Source organism: Bradysia coprophila (assembly GCF_014529535.1).
Source record: "Bradysia coprophila strain Holo2 chromosome X unlocalized genomic scaffold, BU_Bcop_v1 contig_173, whole genome shotgun sequence".
NCBI lineage: Eukaryota > Metazoa > Arthropoda > Insecta > Diptera > Sciaridae > Bradysia > Bradysia coprophila.
The window spans coordinates 6,088,290-6,109,518 of NW_023503302.1; the positions used below are offsets into that span (position 1 = coordinate 6,088,290).

At 36.6% G+C, this 21,229-nt stretch overlaps 5 protein-coding genes across 10 annotated transcripts in view; 3 read left to right on the forward strand and 2 right to left on the reverse strand.

The window, feature by feature from the left end:
- The first annotated feature begins 65 nt into the window (after window positions 1–65).
- LOC119068344 lies at window positions 66–6,637 on the forward strand. Its single transcript, XM_037171900.1, has 3 exons — window positions 66–146; window positions 211–1,835; window positions 6,453–6,637. Exon 2 carries the CDS (start codon window positions 278–280, stop codon window positions 1,829–1,831), a length of 1,554 nt encoding a protein of 517 aa, XP_037027795.1. The 5' UTR covers window positions 66–146; window positions 211–277; the 3' UTR covers window positions 1,832–1,835; window positions 6,453–6,637.
- LOC119068345 lies at window positions 4,669–6,637 on the forward strand. Its single transcript, XM_037171901.1, has 2 exons — window positions 4,669–4,764; window positions 4,828–6,637. The coding sequence occupies exon 2, from the start codon at window positions 4,905–4,907 to the stop codon at window positions 6,447–6,449; it is 1,545 nt and encodes a 514-aa protein (XP_037027796.1). The 5' UTR covers window positions 4,669–4,764; window positions 4,828–4,904; the 3' UTR covers window positions 6,450–6,637.
- Window positions 6,638–7,335: 698 nt separating this feature from the next.
- On the reverse strand, window positions 7,336–9,383 carry LOC119068346 (uncharacterized protein F54F2.9). Its single transcript, XM_037171902.1, has 6 exons — window positions 9,160–9,383; window positions 8,946–9,094; window positions 8,708–8,879; window positions 8,240–8,647; window positions 7,938–8,168; window positions 7,336–7,845 (listed from the first exon to the last, which is right to left on the reverse strand). Exons 1-6 carry the CDS (start codon window positions 9,295–9,297, stop codon window positions 7,405–7,407), a joined length of 1,539 nt encoding a protein of 512 aa, XP_037027797.1. The 5' UTR covers window positions 9,298–9,383; the 3' UTR covers window positions 7,336–7,404.
- Window positions 9,384–10,265: 882 nt separating this feature from the next.
- On the forward strand, window positions 10,266–11,774 carry LOC119068347 (GDP-fucose protein O-fucosyltransferase 2). The gene is made up of 2 exons (XM_037171903.1): window positions 10,266–11,395; window positions 11,454–11,774. The coding sequence occupies exons 1-2, from the start codon at window positions 10,354–10,356 to the stop codon at window positions 11,747–11,749; spliced, it is 1,338 nt and encodes a 445-aa protein (XP_037027798.1). The 5' UTR covers window positions 10,266–10,353; the 3' UTR covers window positions 11,750–11,774.
- Window positions 11,775–16,302: 4,528 nt separating this feature from the next.
- The window catches only part of LOC119068348, a 133,138-nt gene continuing 128,211 nt past the window's right edge, over window positions 16,303–21,229 (reverse strand). For all 6 annotated transcript variants that reach the window (XM_037171910.1, XM_037171908.1, XM_037171907.1 and 3 more), the window contains 2 exons: window positions 19,058–19,146; window positions 16,303–18,551 (listed from right to left, as the gene is read on the reverse strand). In XM_037171910.1, the coding sequence (XP_037027805.1) occupies window positions 18,299–18,551; window positions 19,058–19,146 (342 nt within the window). In that variant the 3' untranslated portion in view covers window positions 16,303–18,298. The remainder of the gene's footprint in view (window positions 18,552–19,057; window positions 19,147–21,229) is intronic.

The following is a 21,229-nucleotide window of genomic DNA, read 5'->3' on the forward strand; positions in this document are numbered from 1 at the left end:
AACCTTCAGTACGTTTCTCAAACAATTTTTTTACAACTTTGACATATTTGTTGGTTCTTTTGTTTGGCGTGCAACAGTTGTGATGTGGGTTGCATTTCATAAACAAAAATTCGAAACAAGCTGTAAAAACTAGCAAGCCTTCTCGTGTAAGCTTAATGGTTTATTCACATTTTTTTTTGTTTTAACTATTTGTTATATTATCCATTTCAGATGTGGATGCAATTGTCTGTAGTACTTAATCAATTGAAACATTGGCAAGCACAATCAATCTCAAAATATGTCGAACACAGATCTACATGTACAGTGCAATGTAGTGGAGGTTGACCATCAGAACGATGATATCAAGGATGATTATGAGTACATATTTCTATCAGATGGATCGAATACGCAGTTAGATGATTTCTTAGAGACATGGCGCGAAGAAATCTATCGGAAACATAGGATTCTTCGCTTGAATGACGATTGTTTCTTCAAAATCTTCAGTTATTTGCCGGCGAATGATTTGTGTGCGATCAGCGAAACATGTCGTGATTTCCAAAGACTTTCCCGCTATTACGTCGAAGGGCATAGCAAAAGATTTCACTTGGAACGGGCGAGTTTCTACAACAAGTGGTCTAAAATCAGATTGAATGATGCTAAACGGTTCATTCGGAACTTCGGTCAAAACCTCAAAATATTGTCGCTCAAAAACGACGAGTTTGAGAGTGATGCAAATCCGATGAGACTGCTGCCTCTACTAGACCGATATTGCACTCAGTTGCAGGACTTTGTAATAGACGTCAGCCATTTGAATCCAATGACAATTATCCAGTCCGAACAACTGAATGCTAATTTGCAACGATTGTCGATCGGAGCATATATGATACCCAGTGATACCAACATATTCGGCCCACTAAATATCGACGCAATTTTGACACACTTTACAGCGTTGAAACATTTGGAGGTGAATCACTTGCGTTGGACCGTAGGTGAAGGTGCGTACATAGCGAAGCGTTACGAAGCATTAGAGTCCTTATCGCTGCAGAGTTTCATTTTACCGCCTGTCGACACGTTAACAGCTTTCCTCAGCGAAAATCGACAATTGAAGAGAGTGAAGTTCTCGTGTTGCTTCTTTAATAAATGCACGTATCCACTAACACTGCCAACAATTCCAAATTTGGAGTCATTCACGTTACTTAGTGACAACAATTTTCATGTATCCCATGATGACATCGGAGGTATGCAAATACATCAGCTTCGTTTGTCGGATATTACGGGCGATATTCCAGCACTAAAGAAACTTCGAATCGACTTGAAAAATTTTCAAAAATCCAACCTCAACCCACTTCTTGACCGTTTAGCAGTGCACAATACCATCGAAAAAATTTGTATTGAGAGAACCCATGAATTTCCTGACGAAATGGAAAAACACTTGTGTGCACTGACCTCGTTGAAAATATTGAGGTTTACCTGGGTTAAAGGTTTTACCAATGAAATTGCCAAAAAATTGGCCTGTGGCTTGCCGAATTTACCGTATGTTGAATTCCATTATTGCGATGTTACCTTCAGTATGATCGAATATTTTCTGGAATTTTCGCATGGTGTTCATACAATTTGTCTTTTTATGCATGTACTGCACAAGAAAAGATCACCGTTCACGAAAGCTGTGTTGTTGTCTATGATCAATGCTCGACGCCGAAACAGACACAGGAATGTGGTATTGACGTTGATTCTAAATGACAAAGTCATATCAGAGGCAAAAAGAAATGAGGAAGGAGTTCTTAAATTGTTACTGGACTGTGCTGATGTTATCAGAGTACTCCCATCACGTACGATAAATATTCTGAAGTAAAGGTCTTTTCTTAGCGAAGCTATTGTATAGTGCATTAAAATCATTCCAAATAATTTGTATACTTGGACGTCTTAAACTTCACTTAGGTGCCATTCAAATAGTGCGCATGTTGTCTTGAGGTGAGAGGGTCAGACTAAAGCGTGTGTTTCATACATTTTTTCAAAGAGTTTATTACACTGATCTATCAGTATATAACCTCTTTGGGGAATGGTCTAAAAAAATTATTTTTTTAGCGTATTGACCTCAAGTATTTTAGGTTTATATTCGTATGATTATGGTACGTAAAGTAAAAACTGTTCTGTAATCAAATACCAAAAAATATTATATCAAAACGAGGAAATTTCTGCGGAATAAATTTTAAATATTTGTTAAATCACACAAAGTATATTCAGGTATCCTCCCTCCCTTCACTAATGCTAGGGCCATGACCTGAACCTGGAATTTCATGTTCTTTACAACCAAATCCAACAAAATAAAGTTTTTTTTTCCATAAATACACAAAAAAGGGTTTAGATTGGACTACCAATCCTTCCCCTCTCAGAAAATTTTGAAATTTGGAGGCACAATTTAACCTAGACCCTCGGGCTACATTACTAAAGGACCTAACTAGGAGTTCAAATCCAGAGATATTTTTTTAGAATGTCGTTTTGCTATTTTTGAAAAAATGCTCGTTGTGGCACATTGACCTAATTCACGGTTAATGGTACAAGATGGCTTACGATTACGACAAAGAAATCATTTTTCTTTGAGTAATAATAATCTAATCAGCGATGCACTTCAAGCAAAAGTGATCATAGTAGTCAGCTGCAGAAAGTAATCTATTTTACATGAAAATGTTTTTACCTTGTTGTACAGTTGTGTGACACAATGTCAAGTTTGAGTACCCTATTTAAAGTTCCACTCATGCTTGAAGTGCGGTGGTACTCTAAATAAGGTATTGAAACTTGACAGTGTGTCACCGGAGTCACCTGTAACACACTGTTATTATTATTAGCGTATGGAAAAACTATTTCGTACAAACGGGTTCGCTCGATAACCGATCTGGGAGTCATCATTGATGATAAATTATCATTTAACGAACACGTCGACTTCATCACAAGAAAATCGTACAAGCTTCTGGGTTTCATTTTTCGATGTGGAAGATACTTCTCCAATCAATCAAGTTTTATGTCACTTTACAACGCTCTCGTCCGAAGTAGACTTGAATATTGCTCATCAGTTTGGAGTCCGTTTTATCACAATTCTACCAGTCAAATCGAACGTGTGCAAAAAAAAAATTCCTGAATGCTGTACTTCAAATTTAACATGGAACGAACATCATACGACCAGCGACTTAGAGTTCTCAAAATGCATTCTTTGGAATCTAGACGACTTGAGAATGATGAATTGGCTCTCTACAAGTTGATCCATTACCGTATCGACTCCAATCTACGCAATCAGCTCGCATTTGATCACCGGAATAAGTCGACACGACGAAGAGCCGTCTTCTATCTGCCGAAATTCAAAACTAACATCCAGAGAAATTGTCCTATTTATCGGCTGCAGGAGCATCACGACATGTTCTTCTCAGAGTTGGATATTTTTGATGGCAGGTTTTCAGTGTATAAGGAGCTTGTCAAATCTCATCTTACATATTAGTTTTTGGAATTTCTGGTTTTGAACTATTTTCTAATTTTGTTATGTGATTCGGATTTGAATATTCTTTTTTTTTCTAAATTTTTGATTGACATGTTATTGGGCTTCGGCCTGTTTGTTGATCGTAAAACGAATAAAAATAAAACAAAATAGTACCCTATTTGACAGCTGTCGACTAGAATCACTTATTGAAGTGAGTAACAGGGATTATTTTCATAAAGAAAAAAAAAAAGGTTTTCACTCAAGTTACGGTTATATGGTGTCCACAAATTTCTCCAAAATCGTTCGATCTTTCGACCGATCAAGATCAAGAAATCACAAATGACTCTAGTTTTCAGGCGGAAAACTTTTATGAAAATCAGTTGAGTAGTTCCAGAGATCTACCGCAATTTGTATAAGAGGCTTAGTGAAAATTTTTACAGATTCATTGGTGGTATATTTGATAATCATCATGTAAAGAAAGCAAAAATTGAAAAAAATCAAATTTGTCTCTAAGTGGAAATCCAGTCTTAATTATGGTTTACACTAAACAAAAAGTACTTCATAAGTTAGCCGTGAGAGAGCGATCTGTCAAGTAAACAAAGCAAAAATTTAGAAAATTCAATTTTTTCTCTCACACTGAGCCAGGTTCTGAAAGAACCAGGTTAAGACAACTCTGAGTTGATCACGAAGGCGGTGACAAATTGTATTGTTTTGTTACATGAAATGGAGAAACCTCGTTTTGCGTTCAGCAAATTGTATTGCTTTGTTACATGAAATGGAGAAACCTCGTTTTGCGTTCAGCAAATTGTATTGTTTTGTTACATGAAATAATCGGTTCAGTTCGAATCACTTTATTTATTTTGCATTTTAATTTCGGCTAATTGTGTTCGTCGTAGAAATCTGTGTCAATACTGATTTTGCCTTGTCCTATGAACCTGTTAATACAGTATTTGAAGCACGTATTTTTGTAACAGCCGAAAATTTTACCACTGTGAACACAAATTGAGTTCAGCGGCTACGAAGTTTATATGAAAAAGGCAACGTAACAAAAACAAAATTCCGAATTTTCCAAAAAAATCTGTACCGAGTGCGTTTATCGATTTCGGTGTCACCCGCTTCGTGGGTGTCTTAACCTGTTCTTTCAGAACCTTGACACTGAGTACTTGTACACCACCTACAATACGTTTCTCAAACTATTTTTTTTGTAAACAAAACTTTGACATGTTTGGTTCTTTTGTTTGGCGTGCAACAGTGTGGTGTTTTTGTGTTGCATTTTATTTTAAAAAAAATCGAAACAAATTAGCAAGCCTTCACGTGTAAGCTAACTGGTAAATTCACCTTTTTCTTGTCCTAACTATTTGTTATATTATCTACCTCAGATGTGGATGCAATTGTCTGTAGTCCGTAATCAATTGCAACATTAGACCACTTTGGCAAGCAGAATCAATCTAAAAATATGTCGAACGGAGATCAACAAGTACATGATGATGTTATGGAGGTTGACCATCAGAAGGATGATCATGAGTACAAATTTCTATCAGATGGATCGAATTCGCAGTTAGCTGATTTCTTAGAGACATGGCGCGAAGAAATCTATCGGAAACATAGGATTCTTCGCTTGAATGACGATTGTTTTTTCAAAATCTTCAGTTATTTGCGGGCGAATGATTTGCGTGTGCTGAGCGAAACATGTCGCGATTTCCAAAGACTTTCTCGCTGTTACGTCGAGGGGCATAGCAGAAGATTTCGCCTTCAAAGGGAGAATTTCTATAACGATGGGTCTAACATAAGTTTGGATGATGCTAAACTGTTCATCCGGAACTTCGGTCAATACCTCAAAAAATTGTCGCTCAAAATCGATGACTTTCTGATTGCTGAAAAACCGATTGGACTGCTGCCTCACATAGACCGATATTGTACTCAGTTGCAAGACCTTGTAATTGACGTCACCTCTTCGGATCCAATGACAATTATCCAGTGCGAACAGCTGAATGCAAATTTGCAACGATTGGCGATTGGAGCACATATGCGGCAATGTGACTCCATATTTGGCCCAATAAATGTCGACGAAATTTTGACACACTTTGCATCGTTGAAACATTTGGAGGTGAATCGCTTGCGTTGGATCGTAGGTGAAGGTGCGTACATAGCGAAGCGTTACGAAGCATTAGAGTCCTTATCGCTGCAGAGTTTCATTTTACCGCCTGTCGACACGTTAACAGCTTTCCTCAGCGAAAATCAACAATTGAAAAGAGTAAAGTTATCGTGTTGCTTATTTTATAAATTCACGAGTCACGTTACACTAACATTGCCAAATTTGGAGTCTTTCTGGCTACGATTTCGAGACTACAAGTATCGTGTATCCGGTGATGACATCGAAGGTATGCAAATACATCAGCTTCATTTGTCGGATATTACGGGCGATATTCCAGCACTAAAGAAACTTCGAATCGACATGAACATTTTTCAAAAATCCAACCTCAACCCACTTCTTGACCGTTTAGCAGTGCACAATACCATCGAAAAAATTGGTATTGCGAACACCGATGAATTTCCTGACGAAATGGAAAAACACTTGTGTGCACTGACCTCGTTGAAAATATTGAGGTTCACCTGGGTTAAAGGTTTTACCAATGAAATTGCCAAAAAATTGGCCTGTGGCTTGCCGAATTTACCGTATGTTGAATTCCATTATTGCGATGTTACCTTCAGTATGATCGAATATTTTCTGGAATTTTCACATGGTGTTCATACAATTTGTCTGTTTATACATGTACCGAAAAAGGAAAGGTCACCGCTCACGAAAGCTGTTTTGTTGTCTATGATGAATGCTCGACGCCGAAACAAACACAGTAATGTGGTATTGACGTTGATTCTAAATGACAATGTCATATCTAAAGCAAGAATGAGATGTGATGATGGAGTTTGTGAATTGTTACTGGACTGTACTGATATTATCAAAGTACTTCCATCAAGTATGATAAATACTTTGAGGTACTAAGACACTTTCTTAGCGAGGCTAATGTATATTGCATTACAATCATTCCAAATAATTTGAATACTTGGACGTCTTAAACTTTAGGAAGGAAGGAAGGCAAAGTAAAAATATCAAATTGTAATCAAATACCAAAAAATATTATCAAAACGATGACTTTTCTACGGAATAAATTTTAACTATTTGTTAAGTCACACAATGTGTTTTAAGGTATCCTCTCCTCATTCACTAATGCTAGGAACATGACCTGAAACTTCAAGTTCTTCACATCCAAATTGGACTACCAATCCATACCCTCTTTGAAAATTTTGATATTTCGAGGCGTATTTGGACATCGACCATATTGAGGGCAACATTACCAAAGGACCACGACTCAACCAATCTTCATAAATTTTTTTTCCCGAAACCTAGAATTATTTCGGATCTTTTAGCCTGATAATAAAGTCATTCGGACTTTTCGATTGATAGATATGGTGATCAGCTCGTCTGAAATGTTGAAGAACATTTCCTGAGTCCAAATCAGTAGAGATTGTTTTTAGAATGTCGTTTGAAGTCTAACATGTGAATGTAAATGGTGGAATGTAAACTAAGACTTTTAGAAAAAGTGGGTAGATTTAGCTCGACGATGTGAAATTGAATCGGTGTCAAATTGCGACTTGATTGAAAGTCCCATCCTGCCACACAAGTTCAATTTTTGAGCTTTCAACTTTTTTTTAGAATTTTACTCTTTGCATAGGTTGACTGCATATGGCCAACATTAGATTCTCGTGCAACATCACCAGTAGAAAATCGCAGACTCAAATGCACTTGAGCATTCGAACTAATTGTACACAATGTTGGGTTCTTAGCTTACTGTACGAATGACCGACCATAAAAATGAATGTTGAATTGGTTTTTGTTGACAGAAAAATTGCCATTTTATTTTGCAAGCTCAGCGACATTTCACACCAATTTTCAAATATCAATTTGAATCATAATCATCCTCCTCCTCATCACTGGAGAAGTCCATTCGATTTTTCCGGTCTTTTCGTTTATTTCTCGGCTTTCCTTTGTTTTGTGCCTTCTTCGGTGGTTCTTCCTCATCGTTTACGTCATTGTCCTCAACGGTCACGTCTTCGATCTTATCATCGTCCAATTTTTCGGTTATCACTTTGTCATCGGCCGATTGCTCGTCGGACTTTGCACGTTCCTTCTGAGCCTTGACTATTTCCACGAGATGCTTGTACCGTGCCAAGCATTCCTCTCTCGTTTTTCCTGGTATCGAATTGGAAATTTTGCTCCAGCGATCACCGACGGTCGTTTTCGGATACTTTACAATGGCTAGCTCAAGTAACTGTTGTTGTTCCTGCGACCAGGTAGTTTCAGGCACAATTATAGGATTAGCCGCTCGTTTAGCCTTGAGCTGTATAGAAGTCGTATTTCATTAGCAACAAGTGTTAGACTGTGGTCTGCTCACGCATAAGGGTTACAGAAAGAACAATTTCACCCACTCACCTTTTTAGAGGCGTCTTGCACAATACTCTCTGCTACGCTGTCGGTTTGACCTGGTACTCTATATCCGTTCTCTTTCATTTTGGCGGCCATGAATGTAATTTCATGCACACTTCGGTTCATCATTTCAGCAATAACTTCCCACCTAGCTGGTGTACCACCCGGATACTTTTTGACCAGCCTAACCAATTCTGTTAAATCTTCGTCCGTCCAAAAACCACCACTGAAAATTTCCTAAATTGAAACGGTCGGTCGATGAATCAAGACATTGCATGCCAGAACAGAACAAAATCACAATTTTGTACCTTTGTGTTCACAGCTGTGACACCGGAACCGGCTCTACCGGGATTCAATTTAGAATATCCCTGCAATTCAGCGTCAGTTTTCTCTTTGGCCGCAAACTTTTCCTTTCTTTTCCGTATTCCTTCCTTCTTCTGCTCCTTTTCCCTGAGGAAAGCTTCATCCAACAGCCTTAGTCGTTCTGCTTCCTTTTCCTCCTCCAAACGAATTTCTGCCTGTTCTTGCTTGTACTGCGAATACGACTGGAAAATTCCCTTAATGGCACCCGGTGTGTTCCAGATCAATTTCGGTATTTGAAACGGTAACGTATTGAACATGGACGGCACAGGAATTTCGTTTAAGATCGTGTCCATATCCACGTTCGTCTTGTTTTTCTTCTGAAGCTTTTTCAATCGACTGCCGAGCATTGTTTCCTACAATAGAAATCGATGAAAATGCAATTCACAAATGAAGAGTGAAGATCGAATCATTACGGCAGTGTATTTCTTTTCAGCGTAGGCTGCCCATGCAACGAGATACTGTCCGATTGTTACGATCACAAAAACAATGAAACTCATTTCTGCCAGGCCCATTTTACGTACTCGTCGGTAATAGTACAGAGCCGACTTCCAATTCGGTAGACCATTTTTGAGCACTTCATTGTACCTGGGGAAAAGGGTAGACAAAAACATTAATCCATCCACTTCGACGGTACGACCAGCCGTATACTACTTTTCTCGCTTCGACGAATCTTTCAGCACCTCATACACTGACACTAAATTCCTGAACTGTATGTTCGCATCCTCCGCATCACTTTTGTCCGGATGCAGTATGACCGACAAATTTCGGAATGCCCTCTTGATTTCGGTTAGCGATGCGTCCTGAAGACAGAATTGCCATGTCAAAGAGACGTGAAGCACTTGACAATTTATTTCAAATTAAAAACCTGTTGTACGCCCAAGACATTGTAGAAATTCAGATTGATCTCCTCAACTAAATCGAATATCTCCAATTCCTCCGTGTCCCAGGCATGTGCACAATGAATGGATAAATAGATGAAAATTGCTAATGTGGCAGTTCGCATATTTATTTCGGTGCAATGTTCGATTGTACTGCTGTTTGGACAGGAACAAATGTTGAGGGTTAAGTTGCAATGTTTTGACAGCCACACATTTATTTTTGCATGGATGACATTTACGTTCGTTCACTTTTTGCTTGTGCAGGGTTGTCGCGTGGTTATTTGTGTACCTGTTTTGGACGATTGATTTTAGGCAATTGTATGCCGAACGAAGTGAGGCTTACAAGCGAAAGTGCCTTAAAGCAACCGTCCCAAACAGGTGCACATGTAAGTTTTCATGCAGAGGGCCGGAAACCCGAGAAAATTCGAAAAATTTCCCTCATTTTCGGCCCCGAAGCATGAAAAAGTCTATAGGCTTCTTCCAAGGCCGTTCAAAATGTCAATCGTCATCCACTGAGAAGCCAACACCAAGGTTCTGAAAGAACCAGGTTACGACAACTGGTCACGGCGGTGACGCACAAATTGAGTTCAGCGGCTACGAAGTTTATATGAAAAAGGCAACGTAACAAAAACAAAATTCCGAATTTTCCAAAAAAAAAACATTTTGTTCAAGTTGATTTCACACACAATCTGTACCGAGTGCGTTTATCGATTTCGGTGTCACCCGCTTCGTGGGTGTCTTAACCTGTTCTTTCAGAACCTTGGCCAACACAACCAATGAAAGTATAAACCAGGTATGATCTGTTCATACAAACCGGAGGACATAGCGATTTCATATAAACAAACTCACCTCTCATGAGAGGTGAGTTTGTTTATATGAAATAGCTATGTCTCATAAGAGGTGAGTTTGTTCATATGAAATCGCTATATACTCCGGTTTGTATGAACAGACCATACATGGTTTTTACTTTCATTGCTGTTCATGTAGTGGACAACCATCTGAAAGTGAAAGTTCGTCCGCGATTTTTCACACTAAAAAGTGAACTGTCACGAAACCAACTTCATGTTTATTTACAAAAATTCCCGTTTATGTTATCACTTTGCTGTGTTGTGTTTCTTGTATAACAAAATAGAGATCATTTAAATGTACCGAATTCGGCCGTTCTTGTTGTAAAATGAAAAATGTTAACACTTCTTCTGCTTCTATTCTTCAATCATTTTCATTTCATCGCTTCAACAGTCACACAAAAACCGAAAGTTTGCACTAAAAGTGATTTGTTTTACTCAATCCATCACAGTTTCAATTACAAACACAAATCCGAAACCAGAGTGTTCCTTTTCTATGACATCAATCCTGGTGAAGGTTTCAATCTACGTCGTGATGTCTACATTCGATTGGCTGTTTTTATGAGAAACCTTCGTCAACAATCCGGATTCGAGCGGGCTTGCCTGGTACTACCACCGTTTCGACGTCTCTATCATTGGAAGTCGCAGGAGATCGATCAGTCGCTGGTATTCTGGAACCATTTCTTTGATTTGTCTAGTTTGAAACGCTACGCGCCTGTGCTTGACATTTGGGAGTATTTTGACGAGATAAAAAGACTGAACAATGACGACCACGTCAAGCTGGATTATAGTCTGACCTTGCAACATTACGAAAATATGTTCGAGAATGGCAGATTCGTCGACAGATTCGAGGTCATCAAGTCGAAGAAAATTAAAGTCGCAGACAACATTTTCGGATATAAAAACGTAACAGCTAAGGCACATCACGCGGTGTTGTACCAAGGCAGTGTGAAAATGCTATACCAATTGCTCGATGAACTAAAACCGAACTTCTATCAGCCACACTTTTCTGTATTGCTGAATCACGCCGAAATCGTTCTGCACGACGTCTGGGGTAATCGGGAATTTTGGAGAGCACGTCGATCGATGCGATTCAGCAAAATTCTAACGTCGATTGCTGATGAATTCCGGCTCAGCAATTTGAATTCGACCGACGAAAGCGATCGTGTGCTACGTCCAGCGAATTGGCAAGACGAGAAATCACATCGATTGGCGATCGGAGGAGATTATGTTTGTGCGCACATAAGACGAGCCGATTTCGTGCTGGGACGTGAAAACACTACGCCATCACTTCGTTCAGTTGGGAATCAAATAAAAGTTCGACTCAAGCAGCTTGGTTTGAGTAAAGTTTTCATATCTAGCGACTGTTCAGGATCAGGTGGGTTAAGACACTTCATGATAAACAAAAATTCGTTTGCATCCCTTCACTTCCGCAGAATTCAAAACACTGAAGTCGTACTTAATGCGTCACAAAGTCTACCGCTATCAACCGGAATCTGCTGAGCAAAAGAACCGAATCAAAGACGGTGGAATGGCAGTTGTTGATCAGATCATATGTTCGCACGCTCGATACTTCATTGGCACATACGAGAGCACATTTACCTATCGCATTTATGAAGAGCGTGAGATCATGGGCTTTCCGAAAAATTCCACTTTCAATACATTCTGCAAAAACGACGATCTCAGTGACGGGGATTGTGAGAAAAATTCAGTTTGGCTGATTGTTCATTAAAAGCTGAAAAAAATCTTTACCAAAACGGCTGCCTTTTCATTTCACTCATACATTACTCAGTCCTGTCCTACCCAAGTTCTTACATTTTTAGGTCAAAGTTAAAATCCCAAACGCCCATAAGCGAGGACAACCAAAGTCTGTTCACACACATCATGTTCCCAGTTGTAGTCGTTTGATAGGAAGACATTAAAATGAACTCTATGAATGTAGCAGCGACTTATTCGTTTCATCGGACAATTGAAATCAAACAAACAGTCGACATTGGAATAGAACATAGTTTAGATGTATACAGTACAATGGTTTCAGTATATGATGCTATCGAAGGGCTGCAGAACTATATTAAAGTGAATGGCTGAGAACACCCTCGATATGAAATTTACATCTTTTTTTTCGCTCTGTGAACCTATTGATTACCGAGGGAAGAAAATAGGAAACTCCAACAAGAGCGAAGTCTTTCAGCCAAAGCAGAGCGAGGGTAGCGAATCGTTCGAGTCTGAATTTCCCATTTTATTCCAGAAGTGATCACAGTGAGGTGTGATAAGCCGTTTTTCTCTACGAAACACAGAGCTCAATTTGTTACACCGTTTTTCAAAACAAAAACAAAGTTGAAAACTAAGGCAATATTTCAAATTTTCTCGGGTTTTCGACACTCTGCATGAATACTTATATGTGCACCTGTTTGGGACGATTGATTTATAGCACTTTCGCTTATAGGTCTCAACTCGTGAAATTTCTTAAAATCAATCGACCAAAACAGGTATTAAATGGTACATTTTGTTACGAGTGCTAAGCCCGCCAATATAGGGGAGAAAATTATTTAGTGGTCCATGTCGAACAAATCCTTTATTAGCCCATTTAACAGCTGGCTAAAAGTGCTTCCTGGACACACCTCGTTCGTACGCTTCCTAATTGCTTCTTCCAAAGCATTTTCCCAAGCCTGTTCTTAACAGTGTACAGTACCCAGGGAACAGTGTAGCTACAAGATATGAGGGTTTTATGAACAATAAACTAACTTCTAAACTTCTAAGAAGTTTAAGTATGCGTGCGGTTCCCTTCTTATGTTTTGTATGAGAATCTTGAATCTACCTTGGATTTACTGTTAGTTGTTTCATCTTGTCTCATGGAAGGAAGATTAAAAAACGAAATTCAATAGGTTTTTTTCTCTGTAATTTATTTAAAATTATCCTTGATAATAAAGTGAGAAATGCAACAAATGTTTAAAAAAATATTTTTAACACTCATTAACAAGCCACAAGATAAAGAATTTTTTTTTAAATTTGTGTTTGAATTAATAAAGAACTATGACGTGGTGAAACACACGGAACATGATTTTTTTTCTTTTTAAATTTATATTTTAGGTGTAAGTTTAATAATTTAATTTTTTTTTACATAGTTAAGTTCTAACTTGTCACGCTAAAACTTTTTTTTTATTTTCTTTTTTATTTCATTTCATGTTTTTTTTTGTTCATTTTATAAACTTTTAATAAATATATTTCCTTTTTTTGTTTAAATTTAACTATTATAACGAAGACACGTGCAAGTGTTCCTTAAAATATGCAAATAAGGTGAAGGTAAAATACATATGTTAATCATATCCATTTTTTTTAGTATAATTAATAATTTAAATATCATGCTCAACTGTTTAAGTTTAATTTTACCTACTTTCACACGCGTGTGCGTCGAAAATTCGTTTGCAATTCATCGAACTGGCGCAAAAGTTTTCGACGAACGTCACACGCGAACGGCAACGCATAAATCGGGAGAAAAATGCATTTCATTTTTAATGTGATTGTTAACCTTCGCTTCGCGTCTGTTGCATGACCGACATCCAATAGTGCTGACCACCATTTTATGTACGCATCATAGATGTGTGACCCTCAGTAAAAAAGTAGCTGTAGCGGCTCTAACTATAGCAAAATTTGTTGATTTGTCGCCCATTGTTATGTAATTGTTATTTATGACATCCAGTGCAAAGTACTTTATTAGGCTCTAGATGTGTAATTGCGACTCGAGACTGCAGGTCGAGAGTCACAAGACTCATCGTGAGCCTAATAAAGTATTTTGCACCGTGATTTATGCCACAGAGGCATAAAGTTTGCAAAATTTGCATATTATGATGCTGAGTGACATAAATGACTATTTAGTGTCCAGCTGAAAGGTGACGATTATGCGTCCCGGAATTACAAGAGATGAAAATAGCAGACATCAAATAGTTGTTACGAACGTTTTGTATTAGAGTGGTAAATTGTTAAAAATGTGCTACAACAGATGTCACCAGCTGGTCCACCAACAAACAATCATTGTCTAATAGTATGACGTCGACACCATGTTTAATCCAGTCTTTAAATTGTTTACTTTATGAAGAGAATTAACTGATGCAAAACACTGCGAAACTCAAAATTGACTGTAGACTAGACTTCCAAGAACAGTGTGGTCACGCATGTTTCCCAAAATCCCTTCTGTTCATCGTTTTGGACACGTTTTTTATAGATGTGTACCGTAAACTCAAAAAAAAGTTGATACTCTAGCTCTATTTATAGCGCTTTGAAAGAGACCTAATTCAAATTTTTGTTTTGCTGTCAAATCTTAATCTTAATCTTAGATCCCTTACTCGTCGTTATGTCTATACCTACAGGTGAGACAAGTTTTGATTTTACCGACTTTCAGCCTTGAAAACGGATGTGTTAAGTTGGCAGCTAACTTTCCTGAGCGTGATTCATTGATTAACATAGACAAAACGTTTGATTCCACATGAATATTTGGAAATAGTTAATTCCCAAGTTTATCATTTCATTCTTAATGCGCAAATATTAAGAGTTTTTATTCGTTTTACTTATGAATTTGCATCGACGGCTGTCTTGCATCGGGTACGGTTAACAAAATTCACATCAAAAACTTGAATTTTTTACTCCCAATTTTCTTGTTCTTTTCAAAAAATTACGTTCCACATAGTATTCATTTTATGTTTAATTTTCTAATGCTAATTTGAAGGTTTACATTTAATATTAAATTTCATTTCATTTCACGTTTTTTTTTTGTTTGTTTGTTTTGTTCGAATAATGCTTCAAATAAAATGAATAAATTTAGTGCTTAAATAGCTTAAAAATCAGTCTCAGTACAGGCCATCCAATAGTGGTTTTTCTTTTTAGTTAATTTACTTACATTTTACAATATAACACTAACTTTTTGATTATTAACGACATTGGCCCAATATTTTAAAAATTTACTTTTTATCTAAGATTTTTTTAATGTGAAATTTCGAACTCGTATGCAAATGAAATAGTTTTTTTGTTTAAATTTTTTTTTTTACAATTTACTTTACACAGAAACATTTATCGATTTTCTTATTTTAATTTTTACTTCTTTGAAGTTTTTTTCTTCTTTATTTATAATAATTTTTTTATCCTTTAACTTCTATGTGCTCGCCTAAATTTATAACACGAAAACTTAGTAAATCTTCCCATTCGTTGTTTTCAGCTATATATCAATTCAAAAGATAAAAACAAGAGAAAGAGAAACAAACATCATTAAGTCATCATTTCTACGAAAGCTAAGGTTACCACCATCGACGTAATTTCTTGCGGTTCTTTTGCCAGTAAGGTACGCCGCTGTCCCCAGGGTAATTGTTTTTTTCTTCATCTTTTCTTCCAAAGCGCTATTAGAATTGAGCAGGAATGTAAAGATCGTTATAACAAATGACATGACATGACAAGTACAACCATATCGCAATTGAATACTACGTATAATATGCGAGTATTAGTTTAAAAGCAGAATTCTACTTGTCATGTCATATCTTTTTGCTCCAAATTTGACGTATTAATTTTACGAGAACAACAAAATTTTATTTTCAATTATTAAGGATAATGAACTGAAGACGTTGTTCGCATAAAATGTCATTTTCTTTTTCATTTAGCAGACTCTGGTGACACTAAAATGTAATATATAAATAAATATATTTAATGTCGTAGACTATATCTCGGCAACGGCTCGCACAAACAGTCAAAATGCTCATTTGCACATTAATTTTTGTTAATGTGACATGCCTCCGAACGCGTGTTGTTAAAGAACACCTACTCTCCTTGACGCATAAATAATTATTCTAAGTGTACCTGTAGGTGTATCGTCAATTTGAAATTAATTGGTTAAATTTCTGAATTACCAGGCATAAAATGCGGGTAACTTTCCACACAAAAATGCACAGTCGACAACGATACAAATATAAGCGGTGGGCTAGTGTTCTCTTAAACTAGCAAAAATGTACGATAAAAAATATTAATGGTCTGAACAGAAGGTCCGGGCTTCTTCTTTTTCTTTTCAAATCTAATTTTCAAAATACCATGTTCATGATGTTCCAGCTAAATTTATGAAACTCGGAACAAATATTGAAATAAAGTAATAGATTTTATCTGTCTAGAACGATAATCTCGAGCTTATCCCTCTAGGGAGTTTTTGTTTATCTCGACATATCTGTTCTCGACAGATAAAATATGATATGCACCTATTGCCAGACTGTTATTTTGACGTGTAGGCATTATGGCCCACGCCTTCGGCTAGGGCAATAATGTCCTACACGTCAAAATACCAATCTTGGCAACAGATGCATAATATATATTATCGTTCCGGGGTGAGTATGTCATACATTAAACGGTTCTGTATATAAGCTTTATATGATACATTAATCTATCGCCGACCGCGACCCGTCCCTAGGGAGTTTTGTTTTACTCTGCATTTAAATGAAAGAAACTAACCTGTACAATTGTTGTGTTGCATTAACATATATAAAAGAAACTCGGAAAAAAATCCTGACCCCAACGAGAACCGACCTCGGAAACTTTGCATGAAAGCAAACAGTGCTAACCATTCGACCACTGAGTCTTCGAATTGCTAGTTGGATTCTCGCGGCTAATGTGATTCTATTCCAAAAGTACATAACGTGTAAATGGCGTAGTGTGTGTTTGTGTGTGTGTGTGTAATTGTTATGTGAACCCTTTCTCTTGTATTTTGTTTACGATGAAAATAATTAAATTTCGACTAAACGGATTTCAAACATACACAATGCCAGTGTGTAGTGCGTGATCTCAGGACTTCTGTAACGTAATTAGTTTTTCAATCGGATTAATATCTGCCGAGATACAAACCTCTGAAAGCTCAATGTGATCAACATATACAACGTAAGAACACGTTTTGTTGAGTCATACATCGAAACAGATATCGTTTCGATTGAAAATGAAATTAGTTTGAAGGGATTCTGCAAGTCTACGTGAGTATTTAATTAAAAAAATAATTAAAAAAAAAAACAAAAATTTGACGAGGAGCGAACCCAAGCCCATCGCATAAAAGTGACGCGCTCTAACCAATTCGGCTACTGAGACTTCGAATGAAATGGATTTGTTGACACGTTTTGTTTTGCACAATGTGTGTGTGCATGTGTGTCAGTATCTTTCCAGTTTTCGTTTATGTATGACATACTCACCCCGGAACGATAAAATCATATATGTGGTAGTAGGGCTACACTCGATCGTTACACTTCTGTACATAACACAAACACACTCGCTAACGCTCGTTCGTGTTATGTACAGAAGTGTAACGATCTCATTACCCCTCCTACCACACAATAATTATTACGTGTTACGGCATGTTTCATTTTCATTTACATTTCATTTACTCCCCTTCGGGTCGGGCTGTAACACTCCACTTGTCAAATACACAACTTTGAACCTCGGAAGTAATATAATATTACTTTGCTAGTCAAGTAATGAGGCTTTTCCCATACAGTTGAAAACCATTTACCTCGCTCGTAAAATAGCAGACTGTATCAGTGAGGTCAGTAAAAGTAATGACGTTCTGGTAATAATATCAGAGAGATTGCCATGAAGAACAATAATTTGAATACACAAAATTGGTACAAAATTCTTTTTCCATTGAAAAGCTCTGATCTATGTTGCTTGAACAAATTTACAAAAAAACATAAGACCCAGTGTTGCACATTTGGATCATTTTGGATGCATTACAATGTGTACTAATATTAAGGAAAGATTAACTTACACCTGTCGAATAATTTTAGAAACTTTTTGGTCCGGTTACACATTACGTACACAACACTCACAATTTATAATTTCCGATACAATTTTTGTTTTGTTTATAAATCTTACAGCAATTTTTAGCTTATAAAGTCAAGGAAAGTGTAGAGTTGTTTTTGTATCAGTTGTAATATTACTATAAGACAGAAAATATTGCTTTCACGGGAAAATCACAATTTTAGATTTTATTTTCATTGAACTGATCCATCATCAGCACATACATTTCTGATTTATTACATTTTTATTTATAAATGGTTAGTTAACAGACACTCACGTGTCCATTATGAGTACAACATGAAAAGTAGCAAAGTGAATGTTTGAGGCATAAAATTTAACGAAAATTTTTTTTTTGCAATATTTTCGAAAATATTTTTCTCCCGCCGCTGTTTCCGATTTTTTTTTTGTTGAGAAAAATGCGAACCAATAACAACAAAACTTATGATAAACTCCCATCTCTGTGTGTATATTCTCAATCGCTATTTACATCACCTTGAGCGTAATGTCGTTCCCTCGAACGCCAGGGAATGCTACCGGCATATAAATTGTTCAAACGTTTCTGTCGCCCGGTTTTGTTCAGCATATTTGACTTCACCGGCGACCGGAGCAATGGTGACATCACACCCGGTGAATCGTGCTCATCGCTTCCATAATCGTGACAACTGTCGGTCGGTGAGTGTATTTCGTCACGATTCTTAATTGATTTTTCCAAACGACGCAAAAATCTAGCCAATGAAAGGAAAGGATTCTTTATAGTCAGACGATTTAATTTTTGAGATAATTTTCACAAGGAGAGACACTGGAGGGTTTGAAACACTTGGGAAAAATTTATTGGTTTTTTCTAGCTTTTTTGGCGCCAAGGAAAATTTTTAAATTTGCGCTACAAATGTTCATTTTGGGACCTGGGTGACTCAAAGACCCTGGCGCCAATTCGCTGTCCAAAGTGTGCATATGGAAAAGTTGAATAGGCGGCACTGGAAAGAAGTAGTCTTGAGTTGCATAACTCTGGAAAGCTATTGAAACTCAAAAAGTCCTTAGTTTGAAGGAGTGTTTAGTCCTGGGTATACATACATGTCAAATACTGTTCCCTTTAGACGAAGTAATTATTATTTTTTTGAATTTTCATTTTAAAACCTTCTATAAAACGCCGAAAAATTAAGAATTTTCTTACATTTTTTTTCTGCACAGGAGGCATTGGAGGATAATACTCAGAGACAAATATTCCACTTACCTTATTTGATTGCCAATTGCTCTTAAACGACTAAGTTTCTTCGGTCTGCTTTTCTCTTCCAGATGCGATTTCGGTAGTCTTTCATTTCTCTGTAACGGAGAGTCGTTTGATGTTACTTTTCATGAAATTGTTTACCAAGGCTGTTGGGGAGGTCATACAGCCTTGATTTTTATCGCAATATTTTCCTATTTTACTTGAAGCGAAATCATAAATTGTAGTAAGAGACACTTAAAGCTTTCACAGTCAAAACATAAAACACGCTTTGCCTGTAATATGATGTTCCAGTGTGGTGTGTGTGTGGATTTAAATGTTGTGTGCAGAAATTGCGATAGAATCGCTGAGTACAATAATTTATCATCGCTAAAAAATCATTCAAATACAAAATAAAAAAAAAATGTGTGAATGATACCTGTGTTTTAAAAAAAACATTTCTGACTTGATACAACTGCATAATTTCATTATGTAAGGAAAATGATTTTTTATAGAATTTATCAAAAACTTCAGATGATCAGAAAAAATATTTTTGGGTGTCGACAATACGTAAACGGCTTCTGCAGCAACCAGAGGCTTAAAGTACTGATCATACAAAATCTGTTCTTACATTCTTCCGTCGTTAACGTGTGTTGTAGTCAGTTCTAAAATGTTCATTATCCGTAGAAATTTTTGCTGGACTGCAAGGGACACTACAAACTTTGAAAGACTAAGGTTTCAAGCATAGAGCCCGGTAAAACATGGTAATTACTTATCCAAATTTAGTATTGCTGATCAACAATATTAATTGTCCAATTCGGATAGGCGACATTTCTACGTCAGGAACGATAATATCGTTTTTTAAACGAAATTATGTTCGAAAATTTTTCACTCGTCTAAAATGTAAAATTCTAAAATATTGTCTGGTTCAGAAAGCATTTTTTGAACGATAATATCGTCCTGGACGATAATTCTGAGACGATAATATCGATTTGTAGACAAGAAACGATGTCATCGTTTAAAAAACGATATTATCGTCCACAGAACGCTATTATCGTTTTTCGAACGATAATATCGTTACTGACGATATTAACCGTGTAAAAATGTCTCGCCACTAAAGTAAAAACTTTAAAAGCTTTTTTGAAGCATTAAATCTCTAGCCCCTAAAATCCATTTTGTAGTACGTACACGGTGGGGCTGAACAACTTTATTTTGCGAAGGTCGTGAACATGGGATATTTTTATTGAAAATGATAGAGGGATACGCTACAAGTAATTATCAAGCGAAATTGAAATCCTTTTGCAGGGATAGCATATAAAATTCCCAAGTATTAACTCTCCCATGGGACACATGCAATACAGAAACAAATCTAATGGATTTTGAAGAATCCAAGTGGTTGTATATGAATGAAAGAAGCTCCTAACATTCATTTGAGACCCAATCCACAGCCATTTAATCAAACGAAATTCAATTTGAGAAGATTCGGCATCATCTCGAAGCGATCGATTTACACTTTACATTTGCTCTTCAGAAATTCTAATTTCTTCAATTTTTTGCAGCAATTTCAGTTTTAACCAAAAATTGCAATATTTACATTTATTCAACGTTTTTTCCATAATTTTTCTCTTAAAATAAAAAAATTATAAACCGAGATCAACTCATCATTAGAGTTTTCTTAGGAATGAAAAGAATTTATATCAAAAACAGCTTTTAATGCAAAGTTTGAATATTCTTTGTGTGCAGGATCCAACTGATAGTTTTTCCAGTACAATTTGAACTCGTGATGAACAGACTCCATAGCCTGTTCAGTGCAAAAACCGTGAGATTTATTATATTTTCTGAAAATTTGTAAGACGAGTTAGTTAAACCTTGATGTAAATGTTTTGCTTATATTTTTGAACGAAAATTCGAATTTTTGAAGAACAAATGTAAAGTGCCTCGAGGTGATATCGAATCTTCTCAAATTGAATTTCGTTTGACTAAATGGTTGTGTATTGGGTCTCAAATGAATGTTAGGAGCTTCTTTCATTCATATACCACCACTTGGATTCTTAAAAATCAAATAGATTTGTTCCTGTATCCCATGTGTCCCATGGGAGAGTTAATACTTCGAAATTTTATATGCTATCCCGGCAAAAGGATTTCAATTTCGCTTGATAATTACTAGTAGCATATCCCTCTATCATTTTCAATAAAAATATC

Coding starts and splice junctions, on each gene's coding strand:
- LOC119068344 (XM_037171900.1), top strand. CDS start 278: ATGTCGAACACAGATCTACATGTACAGTGCAATGTAGTGGAGGTTGAC.
- LOC119068345 (XM_037171901.1), top strand. CDS start 4,905: ATGTCGAACGGAGATCAACAAGTACATGATGATGTTATGGAGGTTGAC.
- LOC119068346 (XM_037171902.1), bottom strand. CDS start 9,297: ATGCGAACTGCCACATTAGCAATTTTCATCTATTTATCCATTCATTGT. Junction 8,169..8,239: donor TCACAGCTGTGAACACAAAG/GTACAAAATTGT, acceptor GTTTCAATTTAG/GAAATTTTCAGTGGTGGTTT. Junction 7,846..7,937: donor TGCAAGACGCCTCTAAAAAG/GTGAGTGGGTGA, acceptor ACTTCTATACAG/CTCAAGGCTAAACGAGCGGC.
- LOC119068347 (XM_037171903.1), top strand. CDS start 10,354: ATGTTAACACTTCTTCTGCTTCTATTCTTCAATCATTTTCATTTCATC. Junction 11,396..11,453: donor TAGCGACTGTTCAGGATCAG/GTGGGTTAAGAC, acceptor TCACTTCCGCAG/AATTCAAAACACTGAAGTCG.